The following is a 24,893-nucleotide window of genomic DNA, read 5'->3' on the forward strand; positions in this document are numbered from 1 at the left end:
GGAAGCCTAGGGACTATATGTTTTTTCTCAATTTGTTCTTGTTGTCAATGTTATGGGAGGTGTCCCTACATGTGGTCAAGCTTTATTGAGACACAATGCAGAAGAGGGTAGATCTCTTCTTGAAGTTGGTTGAGAGGATGTATTGTGACTCTTGGGTCAGCTTGTCTGCACTAACCTTGAGAAAAGGATGATTGTTGTGGTTAGAGTTTAGGCCTCTTTGGCTTATGGATTTATAACCGCGGGTTCTATAATAGAGACATGAGTATGTCATTTTCTCCATTTAGAGTACTTGAGATTTTACATGGGAGTAATGATTCTATGGTCTTACACTACACCAAAAAATGAAACACACAACGGGCAAAATTCGTTGTCTGATTTGGACGTTCACCGTTGTGTATCGGAGCGTTGTGTGTTTAAAATTTGCACAACGGTGGAACACCCTTGTATGATATGCAATCAGTCGACAGATTTTCGTTATCACCGTTGTGTCTTCTCTCGGCAGATGCTAGGCAGAGCTGCTGCACAGCATGGCAGATGCATCATTCATACAACAGAACTTGTTTTCAAACTGTTGTTGGAAAGCCTAGTCAGACAACGTGTTCTTTAATGTCATTGTCGTCTGATATACTATCACACTTCAGTTTTATTGTCTGTTTGTTGTGTGAATTGGTTTTGGACAACATTAGTTCAGTTTTTATCGTTGTGTGATTGTACAATAAGAAGACATTTAAAAAAAAAAACCATTGTGTGATATGGAAAGAATGCATTGACTGAATGACCAATTTTTTATGTATTCAGACAACGTTGGATTGCCACACTATAAACCTGTTGTATGATCAAATTCATTTGCTATATTTTGTGCATATATAGCTCCATTTTAACTAATGAACAATGATTAATTGGAAAGAAAACACATTGCAAACCATTAAATTAGTAATCCAACCCATTCATATACCTTAAATGTTAAAATGGAGCATTTCCCCATCATCCAAGCAACCATTAATAGAAGAAAAGCATTCATATACATGTCCATCTACTTGGGACATCAAAAGCGTATACAATTACATATATTGTTCAATTAAACATGCCACATATATGGTGCATGAATAATGTACTAGCAGAGAAGCACAAACTACTTCATTAGCAAACTACTTCATGGCTCCTACACATACCTCTTCACCACAAACTTCTCCCACTCATTTCGCAACTGATCAATATCTTCTTGGGTATATTGGCTGCTGCCTCTCCTCTCCCGCTAAAGTCAAGCATAAATCAAAGTGATTAGTACTTAATCAATTTGTTGAATGAGGCATGAAAATAACAAAGGGAATAGAAACCAAGTAAACTGACAAAATTTATAGCTAGGTTTGTACCTGTTGTTCTATCTCAATTAAAATTTGGTTAAAAAAAAAAAAAGCTAATGCTTCTTTTGATTGCTGAAATTGTAGAAGATATGGTTTATACATCTTCAATTTTAATGTTTCCAGTAATCAGAGATGCATAAAATTGATTCAAACAGAACTAAAGCAAATGAAAATTAATGAGACAATAGTACAAAAAGGTGAAAACTGAAGTGGGATGCGTGGGGAACAATTTCTACATGCACTTTTGTAATCCAGTGATTGAAGTTTTTTTGTACAATTGTCAAAACTATATATCCATCTCCCTCTACAGTAGCAGACTATACATATATCTATATGTTTACTCCCCATATATATATATATATATATATATCACATGCTTGTCTTGCTGTATTTATCATCATTTACACCACAATAGTTGGAACCTAGAGAAACATACAAACAAATAAAGCACATCCAATTTACTCTAGATATATGTCTGCATTAATATATCGAATATCACCCTTTACACAAAGGATCACAATTGATGATAGTACATATAGGATTAAAGTCAGCAAACTCCTTCCGGTTTTGCCAAAAGCATATGCAAAGTTCATCAAATTAGTTTTTGATGGAATCTGAAGGTTACCTGGATATTAAGTATAGGCTCTATCCCACTCGACTTATGCCAAAACAGGGCAGCAACTATGCTTGAAAAGGAGATTGGGGTGATCGACCGAAACCTGACCTGTAAATCAAAGGAGATTGGGACATTAATCTGATTGACAGTTGCAAATTTAGATTTTGATCAAACAACAACATGAGCACAAAAAGAGATGCAACATGAGCACTCACTTTCTCTGGATCCTCTATCACCAATTATTCCAGTGCTCCTAGTTCGATTTACATCTTTGTTCAACTGCAACAAAACAGTGACTTAGAAGACAAAAAAGAAGACTCCAAATACACTAACAAATAGAGAAACATGCAGAACCAATCAAGAAAAACACATGTTAGTTTCTAGTATGTCAAGAATATGGTATTTTAAATAATAGTATATCTGTAAATCCTACTATAAAACAATACAAAAGATAACACACCAAGGAATTTAGAAATCACACTTATTTTTTCTAAGTATCAAAGTGAATGTACCAAGTTTATGAAGTTTATAATATGCATCCGAGAACAGACATTCAAATTAGTAAATATCCATCAAGTGTGTGTTATAACAAAACAGAAACCCATAACACCGTTAATATTCATCAACATTCAAATTAGTCAATATCCATCAAGTTCAGAAAAGCCTTGGTATTATCTCCCAATGCAAACACAGGAAACCCAAAAACTCAAAGGACTCAACGATCCCAAAAAGCATGCCTCGTACCAAAAGAAATTTTTGCAAATAAAGATTACAGATTAGCCTCAATCTAAATACGAAATTTATTCCAACTTCGTGGTGGCTAATCTAACGACCTAACAAAGAACTTCCCATAACCATTTGTCATTATTTAAAATCCACTCACCCTTCAAATAAAGGAACAAATATGATATATGATATCCAGGTTATCTAATGCCTCCCCTTTGTCAATGTTGTTTCTGCAAATAAGACAGGTATAATTACATAGCAAAAGGTCCAACAATAAATAACCATCCAAAGTAAAAAGAGCTAGAGGCAAGAGTTATAACCATGTGGGTTGTAAGCATGCTATATGCATTAAGGGGAGTTAATTATTACAACGGGAAAAAGAAAGCAATAATAACAGAACTAGAAAAAACAGTTTATAAGTACACAATATGTAAAGGAACAACCCAAAATTGCAGGAGCGTTCATTACCAGTAATAAGATAGACTTGAGGCATTGGTAAAAAGTAATTCAAGATAAATAAGGGGAAAAAAAAGGAATGTTAAAACAAAATGCTAAAATGAAAATGGATCTTTGGGCACCCTTTGAACGTCAAAAGGAAATGGAAAGGTAATGAGGCAGATTCTTTATGTATCAAAGAGTTAAAAAAAAAACTCAAGTACTCGTGTAACACTGGCTCTCTGAGCCTATGGTTAGAGGGGAATGACAGTAGTGGAGCTAACGTCAACAGGAGAAACGAAGATGGGCACAGCAACTTTTCAAAATGAGGAGGAATTTGTTTGTGATTTGAGTTGAAAATTATAGTCAAAGAAGGCTGATATACAATTGCCATAACCATACACCAAAGATGGGACATTTTTTTTTTTTCTTTTTGATGGAAAACAAAACTGCACTGGAGAAAATGAACTACTACAAAACAATGGACAATAAGTCCACTGAAGTAATCAACTAATGTAGCATATTTGCAGTAGCAATCATCAGCAGTAACCTCGGGAATCCGGCAGAACAAACTAAGTTTAACAGAAGCATTATAGTTGAAAAATAAGCAAATAACAGTAACTTATGGAATACAAACGATGAGACAAACAAGCAAATACTGTCCAAAGCCAAAAATTACATAAAGAAAAGAAACAAACCTTTGATGCCAAATCATCAACCTTTTGTTGAAGATGTAAGAGAGTCTTGGATTGTTCTGAAAGCTTCTGCTCCAGCTCAGAAACATTAGGTCTACAAATGAACGTTGACTAACAATCAGAATGTTACTATATTTAAAGGAGTAACTTATTCTAACTTAAGTAGTATAATCACCTGAGTTGCCTCATTAGCATTTTATCCTAACTACTTCAGACTATGTTACATAGATTCTTATAGTAAAAACGTTTCATGATAAGTTGATTTATTGGAGTGCTTTGCTTTGTGCTGATGCTTCAAATTTCATGACCAATGCCATATATGGAACCATTCAATAGTTGAGTTAATCATTGTTGTTTAAATATATCTATCACACAGGCGCTTTTAGCACCTAACTACAGTCATCTGTCTTTCAATACTAGTGGGATTAGGTTCACCAAGTGCCAGAACATATGGCTGACACTATTGAGTATTATACCTCTGACTGATTTAAAAGTAGACTTCCTTACGATATAGAGTGACTATCAATGTAAAACTCAATACCTCTGACTAATTTAAAAGTAGACTTCCTTACGATATTGGTGGTTAATAATAGAGTGAGTACAAGGGTTACACTACGATTCCTCAAACTGAGAGAATCTAAGGCATATCCAATTTACGTATGATAGAAAAAGTAGATTGTACAATTTTCTGGTTTAAACATATGGTGATCTTAAATGAAGCCATTATTCTTTTACTTCATGGGAAGAACTGAAAACCAACCATAAACTCATAAAACACTTGATCACCACTCCAAAACATTTGACCACAAAGCTGAAAATGCACAACAAAAGAAAACAAAACCGCAAGATCTACTTAGAAATCAAACTGATCCATAAACAAATTCAAATGCTAAACAAATCCAAATTTAAACCCAAATGCTTAACAAATCCTAATTTGATTCAGTCCCCAAATCCATACACATTTCTTTCCTGCCTTTTCAAAGCATAAGCAGCATCCATGCAAGTAATAAAAAAACAGGAAAACCTAAACTGATTTAAGTTGAACAGATTAACAATTTATTCTGATCAAGTGTAATCTCATAAACCCAACATCCATAACCGATACAATATATAAAATAACGACAAAGATGAATAAAGCTAACAACCAAACCTCTTTTCTTTGCTTCCACTTCAAACCTCTCTCCCTTCAATAGGCACAACCTGCAAATTAAAAACAGACAACAAAAGTAAAAAACCATATTCAACTTATAAACAAGTCAATTAACAATTTTGATTAAATTCACAACAATAAATTAGATTGCAGTCCATGAATATACCCAAATTTGTCTTCTTCTCCAGCAGAACAAAACTGAAGAATATAGCTCCCTCTGCAGATCAAATCGATTGAAAACTACAAACCAAAATTCCTCCACAGATGATCAGAAACTGACAACTGCTCTCACCCTTTTTCAAACCATAACCCAGCCAATCCAAAAGATGTAACAAAAACTGCATTAGAAGCCAAAAAAAAAATTGAACAAATCTAAATCAGAGAAGATGGTAAGCACAAAAGAATAAACCAACTAACAGAGAATGACCTTAGAGTTTAAAATTACACATATCCTGCTGCTTATAATCAAAACAGAGTTCAAGGTCCTTACCAATTTCCGATTTGAAACTGACCCAGCAACTTTCCCTTCTCCAACTTCTATTATCCAGATTCCTCAAGCCTCAACTTCTCCAAACTAAACAGCAAGTAATTAGGGTTTTCCCAATCCAAATCAAAGCAAGGACCTCAATCGACAAGGGGGGTGGGGGAGGGTTGATGAAAACATGCTTACCAGACAAAAAGAATAAATTGGAGGCATCCACGATGGCGCGGCAGCGTCCCCAATCCCCAAATCCATTTTAACCAGAAAATCAATCAAACCTAAAACACAATCGATTTCAAAAACATGAAAATTCGAGGCAAGTGAAGTACTTGTTAACAAAACCCATCCTTGGCCACCACCGTGAACTTCACATCACCAGAAACTAGCTGAAACGGCGCCGATTCGAGGAGCTTGTGGACTTTTTGGTGGAGACTCCGATCGAAGATCGAACTTGGAATCCCCGTGTTGCTCGTCGGATATCATCTAGTATAAGGTCTAGGACTGGCTTGTCCGAGACAAGTGTTGATCGATGCGGCAGAAAATAGAGGCAGCGGAGAGAAAAATAGGGTTTGGAGTTGGGGGAGGAATTGGGGGAGTGGAGCTTGGAAAGAAAGAAGATAGAAGAGAGAGGTGGAGAATGCTAACTACTTCCTCTCATTCATCTTCCTCTCCTCACTAACTACTTCTTTGGTTTTTTGTAGATGCAGGAATTGTGTCGGAGTGCGGTGGAGTATGAGGGGTTCGCGAATAAGTTGGAGAGAGCGAGTTAGGGTTTCGACGGTTGAAGAAATTTTGGGGTCGGGAGTTGAGGGGTTGATGATTAGGGATCAGCGATGCAGGTTTCAGTGACACAGAGGTTGGTTGTAGATGAAGATGAAGGTACTTGTCTTTTGGGGAGAGAAAAAGACGGATGAAAAAGAAATTGTGCTTTGATGGTGTTTTGTCCGTCTGGGTGTTGGAAAAAAATGAAGTGGGAGACAAAAGTCATTAGCCCTAGCCAATTAAGTTGTCAAACGCACCGGCTGCTGGGCTATTTTTATTTTGTGTTCATGTATCAGACAACAAATAATGAAGTTATGTTGTCTGATTTCGCACACATTAAATTTGAGTTATGGCAGCAAGGAGGGAAAGTTCCCGCTATGTGTAAGCAAAATTCAGTTTGGGAGCAGGGGAATGGAGACGCATCAAAACTTCTAATATATCTTTCTTGATCATACAACATAAAAACAAAAACTGTTGTATGACAATTTGCAAACTACACTCATACAACAGATATAACTATTCTGTTGTACAATGAAGTACCAATTTGGAGCCAAATTTGGGTCGATCTAGGAGGGAAATCTGCCGCTATTTTTTTTATTATTCACACAACAGATTATTCTTGTAACCGTTGTGCAATGACCTTCTAAACAAAAACTTCAGAATTTTAACCACCTTATACAATGCAAGTTTAGTAAACATGTTGTGTGATTCACTTTTCTTCATCACACAACACATTTTTTTTTTCGTTGTGCAAAAAGTGTTGTGTGTTAACGTTTTTGGTGTAGTGTTAACCAATAATATCACTTGAATTTGATGGGGACCTTACAAGAGGTGAAAAAAAAAAAATTAATTATGAAACCAATCAGGAATAAATACATATCATATAGGCCAATAACATCAACCTGGACCACCACGTGTATCATACAATGATTTTCCTTTACATGGTCATTCCAATTCTGTAGTTTGATATATTGAATAGAAAGATTTTGTTTCTTATAAAAAAAAAAAAAAAAAAAAAAAAAAAAAAAAAAAAACTTTGTTTGTTTGTTTTTTTTTTTTTTTCCTTCCTTTTCTATATCTATAAATGTATATCTTTTTTTATTTTTGATAGTTGAGATTGCCGGTATGAAAGGACAACATTCACCTCCAAAGCAACATGCATGTTCATATCGGGAAGCAACAATTTTGTAGTCCAAGGCTACATGCTCCCCCTCACCAATAAATAGAAAACCGTTTTGCTTCTTTTCTCTCTCTTTTCTGGTGAGCAATTTTGGCTTATGCAGATGCCACCGCTGCACTTTCTGACAGCCCATTTGGACTTCAACTCTTCCAAGTCCTTCCAACACCAGCACCGTATCTGCATCAAAATTACATGAATGAGAGAGAGAGAGAAAAAAAATGGAGCTCATGTGATCCAGTTTCTTAGATTTGAGATCACTTTTACTAATCAAGATTTTCATTCCTACTAATCATTGACTAGCTTATATATTCTCATTAGTGGAAGGTCAACCCCATCATCTATATCTTAAGCTTCATGGCATGGATTGCCCTGCTAAATTTGTTTAATTAAAACCCAAGTTGGTCTTTTGCATAATTAACTACTATATATATGTTTGTTAATCTCGTCATTGCTTAGGTGACAAGCAATTATGAAGAACATGATTAGTTAAATCTAGCTTCAAAGTTAGGGAGGGGGCATACTGAACAATATTTGAGCTAACCTAATCACCTTTCTACAGACAAGCAAAAAAGAACAGATAAAGAACCAGAGTGTGAAGGAATGTAAGAAATCCCAGAAACCTATGAAGAACATGTTGTAAGGTTTATTGGGAACAAAAGCATGACTTAAAATACATGGTTTACCTAATCCATGATCAAAACTACTTGTTAATTTGAACCAATCCCACCTTTTTTTTTTAAGAGCCAATCATTGGTGTATATATATATCAGAAAGGAATAATTGGTAGGAAGCATATATTACCTACAAAGGTAGTAGATGGGCAGAACATAAAAATATATCTGCATATTTATCTCTTGATTAATTAACTAATTAAAACCAAAGGGTCCATTACAAACTCTATCTCTCTCTTTCTTTCTCTGTCTATAATTTATATGATGTCCTCAATAATGGTACTCCTAGACATATGTATCTAAAACCCTTAAATTAGCTAGCTAATGTGAACATTATTCTTAATCCTCCTCTTTTTCTTTCATTTGATACTTTTTAAATTTTATATTTTCTCCTAAACTTTTCATTATTAGTGTATTTGTACCGATGGAATTCATATTTTTAAAAGACAGATTTTGGTGGGGGTATCCAAAACAATCTCCCCACTCAAAATTTTGCTAAGGCACAAGACATGCATGGCAGTGCCAATTAATTTCATATGTTTTTTCCCCTATTATTTTTGTTATTAACATGTTAAAGAAGTGAGATGCCTCAAAGAGATTGAGAGCAAGTGTTTTGAGCTTCTTAATTTTCCTTCGCTTGATCTGCTATTGAATCCCTCATTACAAATGGTTCTAATTGGGTTTCTTCTCAAATAAACTAGGGTTGGTACACAGAGAAACAAACCAAAAACACATAATGTTGGAATTAGGAGTACTCTGTACATGAAGCAAACTTAATAAATGAAATCAATCTTCCATGACCCTCTACCTATAGCCAATCCCTAAAACAAAAATAGATTTATATTTCTATTAATAGTAAGGAATCATAAGGTGCCATGGTTTTAGGTAATGACAGGGAAGGGATGTTGACCCATCAACAAAGCTGATAATACCAAACAAATCCATCTCAGAAACCTGTATTAAATATACATAAGTGGGCTTAATTTGCTTCTGGATTGTTGTTATTATCATTATTCTAATGTTTTAGTTGAAATGGTATAAGCAGCAATAAACCATTAAGAAATGAAAAACTACCTCTCCTTCCAAAGGCTCCTAGTCAAAAATTAAAATCAACCCCTCTTTTCTGAAGGATCAAAGAAAGTCCCATTGCAGCTTTCTCCTTTTCTTCTCCTCAGGCCTCAGCCCTTCCCCTTTTCCCATCTTTATGTGAAAGAAAACCTTGTCTCATCTTCTACACAAAATCTTTGTAATTGATTGCTATTTATTTTTATCCAGCAAGTACTTGCATCCTTGAAGAGCACAATAGAAAAGAGCCAATGGCAAAGCACAGGCGGTTAGAAGAGAGAGAGAGAGAGTGGAGTAGGAGTCAGTGATTCCAGTGGGTTCCTGCCAAAGGAAAGACCCCACCCTTTTTAGTTTTTCAATTTTCTGGAAATTTATTGGTTTTATAATTAAATAAAAAAAGCTTTGATTTTCTGTTTCAAACCCCACACGCTACAGCCAAGAGAGGCCTGAGAGACATGTCTGCAAGGACAAGATTTTCTGTAACTATAGGAAGGATGAGTTTGAAAATTTGATAAGCATTTACTAGGGACACAGACCCAAACAGACTTATAATCATTTAGCTTTCTTCGAAAAGAAGCAGAGAAAGAAAGAGATAGAGACCCCCTCAGGGAAAGAAAGACATAAATGAGAGAGAAGGACTGGACCCTCTGAGATTATATACTTTGACAAGAAAGCTCTCAAGTTCAAAGCCTTTTGATCTTTTGCTGCTTTTCTTTGGGGTTCATGTCTCTCTCAATTTTCAAGCTCTATCTTTTCTTCATATAGAGTTTGGCCTAGGAATCTCAAAGCCAAAGAGAATTGAGGTAAACAGAGAAGAAGTGAAATTCCTCTGTTTCTTCTAGTTAACTGAAAAAAAAAAGGGTTAACAGCTAGCTTTGTGTTGTTGTTATTTATGGCTTTCATTTCTGCTACATGTCCCGATTCCAGCTTCTTCTTGGAGTACAAAGATGAAAATGGTCTGCTGAGGAAGTCTTGCATGGCGGCGAGTCATAGAGTCGTTGGAGAGACAGGTCTTTCAGACTCGGGCCCTTCTTCTTCAAATCACCATGTTCCTTATGCCACTGTTCTTCATGGAATTAATGGTCCTTCAACAAGTTTCCTGTACGATTCATCTTCAAGTTCCAAACTTTCTTTCACAACTTCAATTTTTGAGATTAATTCCCACTCAAGTTTCTTTCATTTTCAAAATCCTTGTCTCTGTTTTCCTCTGTCATCATTCTTCAAATTTTTTTCAAGGATTTCTGTTTTTAAGAATATTTTCCATTAGTTTCATCCATTTCTGACATGGGGTTTATTAAACTATTGGTTCTTTGTTGGTAGAAATCAAGAAGGATCTACTTTTGATTTTGGAGAGCTAGAAGAAGCAATTGCTCGTCAAGTTAGAAATGATGAAGCTCAAGCACGTATGCTTTCTCCTATTAACTCCTAGCTATCATTTCTCTGATTTTATGTGACGTTTGATAAACCAACTCTTTGAGAAAAAAGCAGTTTGAATATGTCTAGCCAGATAGGGGTTACAGTAGTAATGATTTTGAAAAGTAGAGATACACAAACATGGAAAGCTTCTTCTTCCTTACTCCTTCAGCATGATGATGATGATTTTACTTACCGACTCCATAACTGAACAAAAGTAGGATTAGGTCTCTCCCCCTTTTCAGGCTTTGAAGAAAATATGGAGAAAAAAAAAAAAGAAGCTATCTTTATCCTTTTGGTGATGATGCTCTGAGAGATTTTGATCTCTGCTTTTGTGATTCCCTGCAGCTTTGTTCACAGGAAGACCTGCCGCAACCCTGGAAATGTTCCCTTCTTGGCCAATGAGATTCCACCAAACCCCAAGAGTAGTCCTCCCTCTTATCTTTGACCATATCTCAAAAGTCCTTTGATTTCTCCTCTGAATTATTATGATTATGAGTTCTTATCTGATTCATTTTGTTTTGTAATGCAGGGGAGTTCGAAGTCAGCAGGAGGGGAGAGCACAGACTCAGGATCACAGGTGAACACCACCGCTCTTACAAGCAAAGGAGATCAGACTCAGTTGGAGCCAGAATCCCCCATAAGTAAAATAGCATCTTCTTCAAACAATCATCATCATCAGCACCAGGCTTTGGATCAGAATCATCTACAGTTCCAGCAGCAGCAGCAACTACAGCAAGACATGGCAATAAGTGACACCTCAAGAGCTACTACAGTACCAGCAACAGGAACAACTGAAGCATCAAAAGGCCAGTCAGCTCCAAAATCAAATCATGAAAAGGTTCTTCTTCTTCTTTTTTTGGTCAAATCATGAAAAGGTTCTAATTCTACTTTTTTGAACTTTCAGAAGTTAAAACTCTTTCTCAGTTAAAATTTTTTCTCTAATTTTAATTTTTCTCATACCCAAAAAAATGAGGAGGAAAGTGAAAGTTGGCATCTTCATGGTTATGTTTACTGTTTCATCACCTCTCTCTTCTCTGTGGCATATCTTCATGACATTAAGGGGCACAGATCCCAACTGCTCAGAAAATCAAGCAAAGCCAGAGTTTACCTGATTTCTGAATGATTTTCTGATAAAAAAATGTCTGACACAAAGAGAGAGAATGAGTCCTTGTACACAAAAAGAAAAGCCAAAGTGAGCAGAGAATCTTCACAGTGGTTTTTTATAATAATAATAATGACCCACTTCACCTTACTCACCTCCCTATAACTCTACCAAGACTTCTTGTTCTTTAGCCTTACTTTAACTCAGATTTTTAGGAAATTTACAAAACCCAAATCTGAAATGTTTCCCAAAAATTCTGTGAGCCCTCTCTCATCACTAATCATTGCGTTTTGAATTCTGAGAAATCTTAGAATCTCCCTTATGATACCTGCTATGTCTGTCTATTCCTAAGCATAAACAGTAGGGAATAATAGCATTACATCAGTCATAAAACAGTTTTCTTATTCTTCTTTCCCAACTCAAATCATTGCTAACATACTAAGCAAAAGAAATAATTATATATTTTTCCTCCTACTTTTTGAATCCCTTAAACTAAATTAATTCTTATCATCTTGTTTCCTGCATGCAGCCACCCAACATAGATGTCACCCAACCTTTGTTTACATTATATTTTTTTAGTTTGTAACCCACTAATTTATCAAAGTTATCTCTCTGTTTTTCTAATTCATGTTCTTGATGTTCCAGAGGAAGGGAGCTGGTTCTTCGTCAGAGAACAAACAGCTTGATGCTAAGGTTAATTTTTCACTTTTTTTTTTAATTTTTTTTTAATCTCATTCATCAATGTTTAAACTAAGTAAGTTACATATTTGTTCAGACATTGAGGCGCTTAGCACAAAATCGAGAAGCTGCGAGAAAAAGCCGCCTGAGGAAAAAGGTAATGTCACTTTCCAGACTTAAAATATTTCATTTTCAAGCACCTTTAGCTTACACTATTTTTTTGCTTTTTGATTTCCTTTTGTCTTCTGAGTATGCCCACTAACGTTTAATGTTTCATTCTCTCTCCTTGTCAATATCAATACACAGGCTTATGTGCAACAGCTAGAATCAAGTAGGATCAAGCTCACACAGCTTGAACAAGACCTTCAAAGAGCGCGTGCTCAGGTAATTATCATCTAATTACATTGGTAGTTCTTTTTTTTTTTCTTTCAAATATTACTATGTCAATGATTTTGAATATATATATATTTTTTTACTAGGGATTGTTGATGGGTGGCTGTGGAGGTGGTTTTGGCAATATCAGCTCAGGTAATTTTAATTCTTCAATAAATTTATGGCAGACAACCCTATATTTGACCAAATTATTTTTTTCCCAAATTTTGAATACTTATATTTTCGTACATATTGTCTTACATACATATTTGACTATGCATGTTTGGCCTTTTCCAAACATAAAAGCCATACTGGGTTTTAACTTTTTATCTGCGCAATGCATTACTCATCTCCCGTACTCTTGCAGCAAGTTAATGTACTCTTATCTTTTTCACCAAATAAATACAAACCGTACTCTGAAATTATGTAATTTATTTCTTGCACCTGCAATAAATTGGTCCAGTGCATGAGGTCATTTTCTATTATTACTTAATAATTTTTTTTTGTGATTTGCAGCTGCTGCAATATTTGATATGGAATATGCAAGGTGGCTAGAAGACGACCACCGTCACATGTCGGAGCTGCGAACCGGACTACAAGCACATTTGTCGGACAACGATCTCCGAGTCGTTGTAGATGGATACATTTCTCATTATGATGAGATTTTCCAGCTGAAAGGAGTGGCTGCGAAATCTGATGTGTTCCATCTCATAACCGGGATGTGGGCTTCTCAAGCTGAACGTTGCTTCCTTTGGATGGGTGGCTTTAGACCCTCTGACCTCATCAAGGTATATATATCTAGCCATCTAGGTTTTTGAGTTTATATATATATAGATAGGTTTAATTGTTTTGAAACCATTCCAATGATATTTTATCCTAATAAATTGTACTACTTTAGGGTTATACAAATTTTATTTATTATTATTTTTTTCAGTAGAAATGTATAACTATAGGCGGACCACATTAGAGATGTGGTGTGTTTCCACCGCTATTTAAATAGCGGTCCTGTAAAACTTTATCGTGGTCCGAAAATGTAATTCATCTGGCATTAAAAACTTATTGTATATACATAGCGTAAAAAGATGATTTATTATTAATTCATAAAGAGCGACTTTTAATTATGCTTTCTTCTTTTTTCTTTTTTGTTTCATATATTATCAGATGTTGACACAACAGTTAGACCCAATAACTGAACAGCAAGTGATGGGGATATGCAGCCTCCAACATTCATCACAACAGGCTGAAGAGGCTCTCACCCAAGGCTTAGACCAGCTTCATCAGTCTCTCATCGACACCATCGCCGGTGGAACCGTCATAGACGGCATGCAACAGATGGCCGTGGCTCTGGGCAAGCTCACTAATCTTGAAGGCTTCGTTCGCCAGGTAAATTTAAACAAGTGCATCATAGTAAAGTATTAGTTTGTTATTATCACCACATTATCACCACGACAATTTTACCAAAAGCCATTTTGCATGCATCATCCAAATTCATACATGTATTACATTACAAACATGCAGAATATATAATTCTTTTTTTTTTCTTTCTCTTTTTATAGAACCCTAGAAGGAGATTACTAGCCAATTTTCCTAGTGCTTTTTTGAAATAAAATTGTGAAGAGCTAGTAAAATTCAAGCTTGACAATAACAGCAGGTCATGATCAAATATGTCAAATTCAGGTGGTTTTTCTAAAGCGTTAAAAGTTGTCCTAATTCATATTGCAGACAAAATTTGACTAACACATATTGATGGTCAAGCTAATTACATTAGTCTTACATAGACTAATCCACTTTTCAAATTTATCAATGATCTTGCTTGACGAATATGCAAATAGTCCAGTCGGCTTTCTCTGTTGAGTGTTCATATATCAACAGATATCAGTCATCCTTGTTCATAGTTTGTTTTTCTTGTAAGACATGTTCAAAAATTTGAAGATAAATTTTGGGTAGGTAACTACGTGACATGGTGGTTGATCTGATTCTTTGTAGTCTATTATTTGATCCTATATATTCCTTATGTCTTGTCTTGCGCCGCCATATTCTCTAACCTACACCTGAAATAAGAAGAAGGGTAAGAATCCAAAAGGGGCTTTCATTTTCTTACATCACCCTTGATTCAACATTTTAATTGACTTTTAGTACTTGAGGCTCTACTACTATATAAACAAATACAAATGGCAGCATCTATAAAAGCTATAGTATAGTAAACTAGGTATGAACATCAATATCCATCATTTCTGTTCAAGCTCATCCCACCGTTGAAGACGTAAATATCTAACCATTAGGGTCTTGATGATCATGAATATTCCTATTGATGGTCGATTGGATTGTCACTGTCATGCTCTTTGTCAAAACTGTGAGACAGATGCTATATCATGCAGCCAACTTAGATTGATCATATCCTCTACATGCTTGACACGTACGCGCGCAATTGCTTTTTCAATATCATATAGGCACCCATAATTTTGGGGTTGGATCAGTATTTCTTTTTAGCTAAGGTGTCAATCAATCTGCTGAAAACTAGCTAGGGTTTCTGGTGTGGTCTTTCCATCCCAAATGTTTCTTTCAGAGGTAGGTTTGAGTGTGATGTTTGTTGAAATAAAAACCGTAGCTAGACCTATCTACTAATTTAAAATTTATAGTTGTATTGATATTTATCTAATTTATTAGTTTTCTAATCTATGATTGGAATGGAATAAGTCCAAATCCATTGATGGAACAAGTTTTTTTTTTTTTTTCTCCCCAATTTCAAATCCTTTGAAATGTTTAAAGGTTTGTTGCCCATGGCCCTTTCACTAGGACCCCATGCATTGCCACTTTTACATTATGCTTCTTGTTTAATTTCCTAATTTATATACAATAGATCTTGGTCTTTGTATAATTAGATTCTTTTGCATTTTGTTTGTTTTAATAACTAATTAAGTACTGATTATTTCCTTGGCTTAATTTGTATTTAGGCTGACAATTTGAGACAGCAAACCCTTCACCAGTTGCGTCGGATATTGACAGTTCGCCAAGCAGCGCGGTGCTTTCTGGTAATCGGCGAGTACTATGGAAGATTAAGAGCACTTAGTTCTCTTTGGGCATCAAGACCACGAGAGTAAGACTTGCATAGCATGAAAGTTGCTATATCTTTTTTTTTTTAAGAGGTTTAATGAACCCTTATCCAATCACATTGGTAATTTTGAGCTATATGTGTTTTTGATTATTATAACTTATTTTGAATTAGATATTTAGGGTTACGGGAACATTTCTGATCATTAACATTAATAAATATGTGTGCAGGAGCATGATGAGTGATGATAACTCTTGCCAAACGACGACGGACTTGCAAATGGTTCAGCCTTCTCAAAATCATTTCTCATCTTTCTGATCAATTAGTTGTTAATCAAAATTAAGGATGAATGTACGTACGTACGTAGTAGCCAGCTAGAGAGATCGAGAGAGCTAGCTGCCTCTCTATTTAATGAATGAATTAAGTCTCTTGATTTAGAAGAGATATATATAGGACATATTTCTCTCTTCTTCTTTCTATTTTCTGCCTTTTATATTAGTATCTAAATTTATATTAATTACTATGTTTATCCTGTAAATGTAGTTCCATTTAAGTATGTGCGTGCATATGAGGAAGATTCCCGTGCCACTTGCTTAAAGAAAAATATCTTGAGACTCACTTTTTTAACACATATCAGCATCTTGACCATTCAGTTTTTAGTTCTTTATGAGCAAGTCAATTGTGTAAACTTTTAGCCAAATTGATGATTGTTTGGATATACATAATCTTAATTTACCATAATGAACATAAACATTTCAGGTTCGACAGATTCAGTTCGTCTATTAATTTGATATAGTTAAGTCCCTTAACAAATGTCAATTTTAGCTGATAATATACAGAAACAATCTACTCGATCATGGAGATCCTAAAAATTTTGAACGGTCAAGATGCCTATATGTGATCGAAAAGTAATAAGCAATTTCTTAAAACGACCAAAAAAAGAGATCCCTCACTAGAAGGGCTCTATATATACATATAATCATTGATCAAGCTAAGGGCTTTTAACTGTTGTGATTCAAACTTCAGAACGCAGATACATAAGAGAGTAAGTAAATGATTCAGTATGTTGTCATGGTGACATCATCATTAGGTTTTATACAAAATGAATGAGAGAGAGAGAGAGAGAGAGAGAGAGAGAGAGAGAGAGAGTATATGCTGTCATGGTCTAATGGCTTTATCAGAAAAGATAGTTACAGAAACGAAAATGGTTTGATTTATAAGAAGTGGTTGCGAAGAAGAGTATATTATATTGGTATAGGGAGGGGATATAGACTGAAATGATTGTCTTTTTCCTAATGGTTTGGGTACAAATGTTGTATGTATATAGAGAAAGTAGGGCTGGCTGTTACGTACTCGATCTTCATTTATATCAAGTGGTTGCAACTTAATTTGCAAGTGCAGATTATTTAATCCACAAAAGGACGAAGAAAAATGGGTGTGCATTCATGCCTGTTTGAGAGAAGATAGTGTTTCTGTGTTGACCTGAAAATTAAGTATAAAAGCTAGCAATTTGCATAAATGGTGGAAGTCCGCTGTACATTACAATATGGGCGGAACCAACAAACCGCGGAAGTTTGGCACTGAAAAACCCGACACTGCCGCACCGCTTGATCTACAATGTCAATATCTTCATCGTCACGATTTCTATTGTTTCAATTTCGGTTAAGGTTAAGGTTTGAATAATTTTAAAAATCGGGTGGTCAGTCCAAGCACTGGATTTTGGCAAAAACATCGACCTTTCGCTAATAAGTCCACCCCGGCCCCACATTGTGCAAATTTTTGTATAGGTACTTAATTCATATCCCACAATCTTGTAATAGGGTTGCTTATTTGCTAGCTCGTTTTGCAGCTAAATGATGTTACTTGCTTGAAATCTAAAGGTAGCACTTCACTACGTACATTGCAATTAGTTTCATTTCTTTGATATTTTTCATGCCAGAAGCATAGGTATTTTCTTTTGCATGGAAAGAACTTTATGCTTGTTGACACAAGAAAAAAAAGAATAACAAAAAAACAAGTCAATATTAAAGTTAATACCACTTCACTAATACTAGAATAATTTAAATGGACAATTTCTCCCCAAATTGATCTTATTGGTGTCTTTCAATTACATCGATCATAGTTCACATAGTCTTATGTGATTTAAGGTTCTTTAACCGTCTTATATATGTTCATTATTCACAAGCGTAGACACTTTGGAGTACAGCAACTGAAGATTTTTCAACTGTTAAGTTTAGCTTTTCATATCATATATATTCAACGGTTTATATGTGTGTGTGTGTGTTGTACTTCAAAGTTTTTATAAAACTTTTGTTACTTTAACCGGCAAACCTCACGAACGGCAGACAATTTGCAGTTCAACAGACCTCGTAGACGTAATTCATCACTCCTATTTCCTCATATGCAGAGCTTAAACAGTTGAATAGATTCATGAAAATTTAGCGACTCAATTATCCAGAAAAATTAAAAAGAGATTGATTTGTAATTATGCCTTACCAGTAAATGAATGCATGATTTAGAAATCTGTATGCCAGCCCAAGCCAGACATGCATACATGGTTCATACAGGGCTTACTCTCTAACTAGAATATACCTCAGAATTTAAACAAGTATAATTGATCAATAAAATAGTTGTGGATTGATATAAAATCTTTCTTTGAAGATTTTGCTGCAAAACTTTGAGCAGAAGAATATGGACGTCGAGTATGACATGCTCCTGTAGTCGATTAAATTATTCCATATGTTGCATTGATTAGGTTTTCTAGCTAGTTATAAACTAATAATACTTTTCTCTAATGTGTTTCTTAATTGGTCACTTTACTTTTTGTTCCATTACGATCGATATAGAATAAAATTATAAACAGACAAGCAAGCTAGGTTAAGGCAATATCAATCATTATCGGTATAACTTTATTATCCCCACAACTATCATAGGCTACAAATAACCCTATCTTCCTTTACTCAAAAGCATACGTCTTTTTATCAAAGGTTAATGCCGCATTCGTCATTACTTTTCAGTAAAAGAAAGTGGGAGGCAAAGTATTGAATATATTACATATGTTTCGAACCAATTTGGGGTGCACTTGATAATCATGCTTTGTGTGTGAAACACATCATTATGGTCCATCTCAACATCATCGAATCGAAGTTGGTGTACACCAGAAAAGAAAACATGCAAACCTCAATCATCCAAACCAACCCCACAATTCATGCAACAATTACATCGAGACTCATAGGATCGACATAGAATCGATTAGCTGATGTCTGAGTTTATACCCAAAATCTAGTTACCAAGCCATAAACCCGTTGGAATTAGCTGCGAATATTCAAAATCTTGCTCATTATTGACTAAATATAGATTTGCTTAGTTCTTTTCTCATTAATTAATGATGGATTTAGGAGGTGTTAAGCGTGCTCATCTAATCTTTTTAGACACTTTATTTAAAGTATATATATAAATTAAATCTTCGTGCATTTCAGCAGTTGATCTGCTGACCATTCCATTATCAAATGCTTCTATTGATGAAGAGAAACCAATTTTCATTCACAAGGACTTGTATTGTATATGAGTATTGATTTTAAACAATATCATCTGTGATTATACAAGAGATTATTCTTTGGCATTGACTAGCATGATTGCTAAAGCCGACCTGATCTTCATTTAAACATATATAGCGAGAGGGACAAGTAGTAGCTAGCAGACCAAATCCAATGCTTCCAATTGATTAACATTATCGTCTAAAATTAATGGTATTGACTTATTGTTGGTAGATGGTGATTTGAGTAATACATATATCATAATACAGATTTGTGGTCAACTGTTTTAGTTATTGATAATCAAACAAGCATATCTATTTATCGTAATGAGTTTTCTGGAAGAAACACACACAATAATACAAAATACTAACCAAACCCATTCATGATCTATGATAATTGATTTGGTTAACGTATATGTATGGGAAACTACAACATAATTAAGTAATTAGCTTTATCTTCTTGATCAAGGAAAATGATATTCTAGTTTGTATCAATCTAGGAAATTAGAAATGAATTATAACCAACAGAAATCTGATGTAATTAGTCATTTCATGCTCTGTATCTTCCTTTGAATTATTGTGTAGCATTACTCACGAAGTCAATGATTAAGACTTCATCACAAAAACCTAGCAGTTGTCAACCCTCAAGTAATGCTCGTGTTCTAAAGTGAGATCGATTTTTTACGTTCGTTTGGCATGTCTTCTTCCCTAATAATCGCTACAAAAAAGAAAAAAAAGAAAAAAAAAAGGGGGAGGCAGCAGCTAAGAAAAGAAATTGATTTTCTTCTCTTGTCCTTGATTTCATACGCTCTCCCCAGTTGGTTCCGTTGCAATTAAGGGCAGTGGCAGAATTGTTTGCACCGTATTTCGATGATGCATTTTCGCTTGTCTCACATTTTTCGGGAAGGTAATAAAGTTGCAGACTTGTTGGCAAACTATGGTACTACTTCCACAACCTTGGTTTGGTGGGATTTGACTCCTCCATTCATACTCTCATCATGTAATAGTGACCATTTAGGTCTTCCACAGTTTCGCATTCGCTAGTTTGTTTATTGTGTGTTTGATATTTACTAGAGAGGTTTTGGCTTAGTCCCCCTCTCCTTGTATCTCTTTTAACTTCTTTAAATAAATTTTGAGGCGTTAAGGAGGTTCATTGCCTTTCTTAACCCTCTATTCAGCCAAAAAAAAAAGAGAAAAGAAATTGATTTTTGGTGATCTACAGCCAACTGGTACGTACCAATTTGTTTTCCCATATAGCAATTAAAGCCAACAAACTTCAAGGCCGAGCTATCACCGAGTCTGTTTGGGAGAACTTCAATATTTTCCTAGAAATATAATGAGCGCGCCATAGCGGTAGTACGGCTAAATCATTCATAGTTCATGATATAAATTGTTTGTTTTTCTGAGACAAAATATTTGGTATTGTTGAAGGATACCAGGATTATGTGTGCCTTACTAAATTTGGATTACTTTCTATAGTTGTAATAAGAGAGAATATTCTAGATTCATAGTTCTAATTAGAATAGGATTCCTTGTACTCAAAGATTATGTACTTGTACACCCTATATATAAGGGCTCCTATTATCAATGAAATACACAACTATGCACTCAATTCTCTCTACAATTCTCTTTTCCTTAAACACGTTATCAGCACAAGCCCTAACCCTGAATCAGAAGCCAAAAACTCTCTTCTTCTCTCTTCTTGCCATGAAACCCTAGAATCCTACTCTACCTCCTGCGCGCCACCATCTCTGCGCAAGGCTTTGGGAAGAAAACCGCAAGGCTACAAGGAAAAGAAGAACAAGAAAATCAAGCATCAAGAAAGCACCAAGTAGTTTTAAATTAAAGTTCCTGCTTTTTGTAATTTAATTTTAATTCTTCTTTTTCTCGAGGACTTGCAACTTCCCTTCTTCTACATCCCATCTTTCTTGTAACATGGGTTCGTTTCTTAAAGCGGAACCGTGGGGAGTTCACGCTAAACTACGAACTAAGAGCGTTCGTAAGCATCAAAATTGACCATATATATAAACATCATTATTTCGGTCTAATCCAAACTTCTTGAAAATCGATTTCTTGGTAGCAAAGAGGCTCAAAAATCTTATATTAGTTGTCGTGGAAGTTTTTACTCTGAAACTAATCTATTCTCCTTCGTTTTTGAATGTCGAATGCAAACCTACAAAAAGTCGACTTCACTAAACTAGATTCGAATGACATTGGTTATCACCAATGGGTGAATAACGTCAAGAATCACCTCACTACTAATGGGATTCTTGGAGTAGAGCTCACAGAATAGGAATTAATTGAGAAAACCCTCTCAACTTTCTCCGTTTCAGCATTAATGGTTGCAAAGCAATATAGGCTTGAGTGCAATGCTAGACGGATCACGAGGTTTCATCAGCTTATCACTGCTATGTCAGTTGCTGAGAAACATGACAATATACTCGTGAAAAACTATAATTCAAGGCCCGTTGGAACTAAGAGCATTCACGAGACGAATTATAATAGCGCATCTAAAGGAGGGCGCAAAGAGCGGAACTCTAAAACTAAAGGACAGCAAAATGGATGTGTGAGTCCATACAACCGCAATACAAAGGAAGGAAACCGCCAGATCGATGTGCGGACACGTGGAAAAGTTGACCAGTGTGGAGAGGAAAAGCCGGCTTTGTCGGCCGTGATGGTGCAGCCAGTCTGCCGCCAACGTCCCTAAGGGACGTCCTAATGCACACGGTGCATCTCAATTAAAGAGTGAGGTATGCTATAGATGTGGATCTTCAGAGCATTGGTTTAAGCATTGTAATGCGAGTGAAAAACAAGTTGCACTATATAAGGTGTATATTGCAGCATTACTTGTGGGTGAGGATTGAACACAATCTTGTATAGCTTATGAAATTGGAAGGCATAGTTCAATGAAATGTTTAAATGCTTATAAAGTTGTATATGGTGAATCGATTGGAGTTTGTTTGATGTATCAAAGTTACTTTAAGCATTAATATAAAATTATTGTTCATTGGTAATAATCTCTAGCAGATTTTGTACAATTTCACCTAGCATTGATATCATACAACACAATACAAAACTATGTGTTGTATGACTGTAAAAGAGTTCAAAATTGAGGCTTCTCCTACAACAATCACTGGTTGTTACCCAATTTGATTACAATATTCATACCACAGCTAACCAAATATAGTTGTTGTGTGAACTAACAACCAACAACAAAAGAAAATAAAATTCTGTTGTGTGAGATTCATAACACACAACAGAAATAAAATCATCTCTGTTGTCTGAGTGAATCAACAGACAAGGGAGATAATTTCACTTTAGTTGTGTGTTACTTATGTCAGACAACAAAGAATGAGTTATATATGTTGTGTGTTATTAATCTCAGACAACAAAGAATGAGTTATATATGTTATGTGTTATGAATCTCAGACGACAGCAAAATTTCTTCTTCTGTTGTCTGAATGTACTGAGGCATCCCCGTGCATGCCATGCTAGGCACATGCCTGTGCAGAATTCACACAATAAAAATAGGTATTCTGTTGAGCAAACTATTATCACACAACGGTGCAACGGTGAATCACCGTTGTCTGATTTTTCAATCACACAACACTCACTTAGACCACAGTGAGCTTGGTCATCACACAACAGAAATTCACCGTCGTCAGATGACCTTTTTGTAGTAGTGTATAAAGATATGAGAAAGCATGAGGCTTATCTCACAGCTGAAGGAGATAATAGAGATGACAATGACGTCAATGTCACTATTGCAGACTTCAAATCTGGCGACGGAAATAACATTGTTGATGCTGTTGATTTTGATTAAATGGTCTTCTATTTCCAAGAATTCATATAATGGCATTTTGCCTTAAATCAATAAATGACAATAGTTATAACTCTTTCTCAACTAGGCCCATCCAATTAATTGTGATGTCTAGGAAAGGTCTGAACTGAGAGAACGATTTTACAAGAGAGCATAGCTCCACCAAAATCTCGATTTACCTTACCTGGTCACAACTAAATTGGAGTTACTGAAAGGATTGAGTGACTACGATTTGTCTAAGTTTGATTTTTATTTTGGATTAGATTTTGGTAAGAAACTTTGATGTAATCGTTGGCTATTATTAATAAAGTATCAGTTTCTTTTATTTCATGTCTTGGACATATCTTAATTCGAACTTTATTATTTTAAAGATATTAGAGCCAATGGTTTTCATGTGTAAACACATAGTGAGAATGGACATGAGTTCCTTTGCATTGCCTCTAATGACTACGGAAGAAAACGAGTATTAGAAAAGCTTAATTATGTGTCGCTCTAGTGGGTTATATGTAACCACTATGCGAGTAATTGAGTCCAACAACGTCATAAGAGATGACATTTGGGACACCGACACATATAGGCTTTGGCATGACCGTTTGGGACACCCAAGTCGTGATATAATGATCCGTATATTAAAGACTTCACACAGACATCCATTCTTCAGAATGAAGAGAAGTAGGAATCAAAGATCGATTCAAGGAGGGAAACAGACCGCCGCCATGCCTCAAGGTGCCGCCACCATCCACCACCGACAGACTAACACCGGCACCGTCATCCCCCTACGGTGTGGAGATGGCATTGACGCCATACATGAAAGATTTGTCTCCTCTCTCCACTTCTCAAGTCAATTGTGACTTTGTGGCTTAACCAAAATCCTCATTGGTTGATTCTAAGGCCCATATTTTGTTCTGCAAAGCCTGCTTTTAGCTAAACTAGGATTGAGACCATCCTATGCAAAGGACAGAAGTGTTCTCATAGAATCGAAGGGAATTCAGTGGACCGATTCAACCAACTTGCAGACCGTTTAGATGTTTTATGATGTTGGTTGATGCGCAGACACGCTGGTCACATGTTGCGCTATCGTCCACTCATAATGCTGCTTATGATAAACTCCTAGTCCAGATCATATGGTTACGTACATGTTCACTACCCGGATCATCCCATTTAGTCAATTCGACTTGATAATGTTGGAGAGTTTTACATTGAAGACTTTCGATGACTATTGCATACAATGACCAAAATATCGAGTTTTGAGGAAATATCGTGGATATATCGATTTCGGTAAATAATCAAGAAAAATGATGGAAATTTGAAGAAAAATATGGAAATTTTAAGTGAAAGTTTTGGATATGTTTGTTTGATCAATTATCTACTATATATGAAAAGAAAACCTTGAATAAACATTGTTACATAGTGAGTTGTAACAATTTAAGATGAAACAGTAACTGTCTGAATCGCTGACAACTATTAAATTTTTTGAAATAAACATTTTTTTTTTTTTTTGATGGCTAGAAACCTAATGGGAAGCTAGGTCATCACGCCTTATATACATTCTTTGTACATATCATATATTACACCTTGAATTACATAAGTAACTTAGAACCACGTAGAAGACCTATGAGGTACAAAATCTTCATTATCTTCATCATCTCTATTTGTAGAGTCTTGAGTGTATTGTGAAGAATAGTCATTAAATGATACCTCCCCTTTGTAGTCTTGAAATGTTATTGTAAAAATTTTGAACTGTTGGTAAATACTAAGGAATATATATTGATT

The 24,893-nt window shown here is 35.4% G+C and overlaps 1 protein-coding gene and 1 long non-coding RNA gene across 6 annotated transcripts; one reads left to right on the forward strand and one right to left on the reverse strand.

The window, feature by feature from the left end:
* Positions 1 to 956: 956 nt before the first annotated feature.
* On the reverse strand, positions 957 to 6,437 carry LOC133733278 (uncharacterized). Of its 4 annotated transcripts, XR_009857597.1 has the most exons (9): positions 5,657 to 5,790; positions 5,477 to 5,560; positions 5,153 to 5,324; positions 4,987 to 5,036; positions 3,840 to 3,930; positions 2,864 to 2,936; positions 2,196 to 2,259; positions 1,990 to 2,088; positions 957 to 1,255 (listed from the first exon to the last, which is right to left on the reverse strand). It is a non-coding gene; the product is annotated as an uncharacterized LOC133733278 (long non-coding RNA). The 4 variants fall into 4 exon arrangements; XR_009857598.1 differs by lacking the exon at positions 5,657 to 5,790 and adding an exon at positions 5,797 to 6,437 and having other exon boundaries at positions 2,864 to 3,930; positions 5,477 to 5,550; XR_009857596.1 differs by having other exon boundaries at positions 2,864 to 3,930.
* Positions 6,438 to 9,235: 2,798 nt separating this feature from the next.
* On the forward strand, positions 9,236 to 16,244 carry LOC133733486 (transcription factor TGA9). 2 transcript variants are annotated; one of them, XM_062161119.1, is made up of 13 exons: positions 9,239 to 9,948; positions 10,073 to 10,246; positions 10,466 to 10,548; positions 10,907 to 10,983; positions 11,091 to 11,399; positions 12,309 to 12,356; positions 12,439 to 12,498; positions 12,648 to 12,725; positions 12,821 to 12,869; positions 13,230 to 13,501; positions 13,875 to 14,096; positions 15,668 to 15,810; positions 15,996 to 16,244. In XM_062161119.1, exons 2-13 carry the CDS (start codon positions 10,122 to 10,124, stop codon positions 16,081 to 16,083), a joined length of 1,554 nt encoding a protein of 517 aa, XP_062017103.1. In that variant the 5' UTR covers positions 9,239 to 9,948; positions 10,073 to 10,121; the 3' UTR covers positions 16,084 to 16,244. The 2 variants fall into 2 exon arrangements, with proteins under 2 accessions (XP_062017102.1, XP_062017103.1); XM_062161118.1 differs by having other exon boundaries at positions 9,236 to 10,246.
* The last annotated feature ends 8,649 nt before the right edge of the window (positions 16,245 to 24,893 follow it).

Source organism: Rosa rugosa, chromosome 2, assembly GCF_958449725.1.
Source record: "Rosa rugosa chromosome 2, drRosRugo1.1, whole genome shotgun sequence".
Classification (NCBI taxonomy): Eukaryota; Viridiplantae; Streptophyta; class Magnoliopsida; order Rosales; family Rosaceae; genus Rosa; species Rosa rugosa.

Coding starts and splice junctions, on each gene's coding strand:
- LOC133733486 (XM_062161118.1), top strand. CDS start 10,038: ATGGCTTTCATTTCTGCTACATGTCCCGATTCCAGCTTCTTCTTGGAG. Junction 10,247..10,465: donor GGTCCTTCAACAAGTTTCCT/GTACGATTCATC, acceptor CTTTGTTGGTAG/AAATCAAGAAGGATCTACTT. Junction 10,984..11,090: donor GATTCCACCAAACCCCAAGA/GTAGTCCTCCCT, acceptor TTTGTAATGCAG/GGGAGTTCGAAGTCAGCAGG.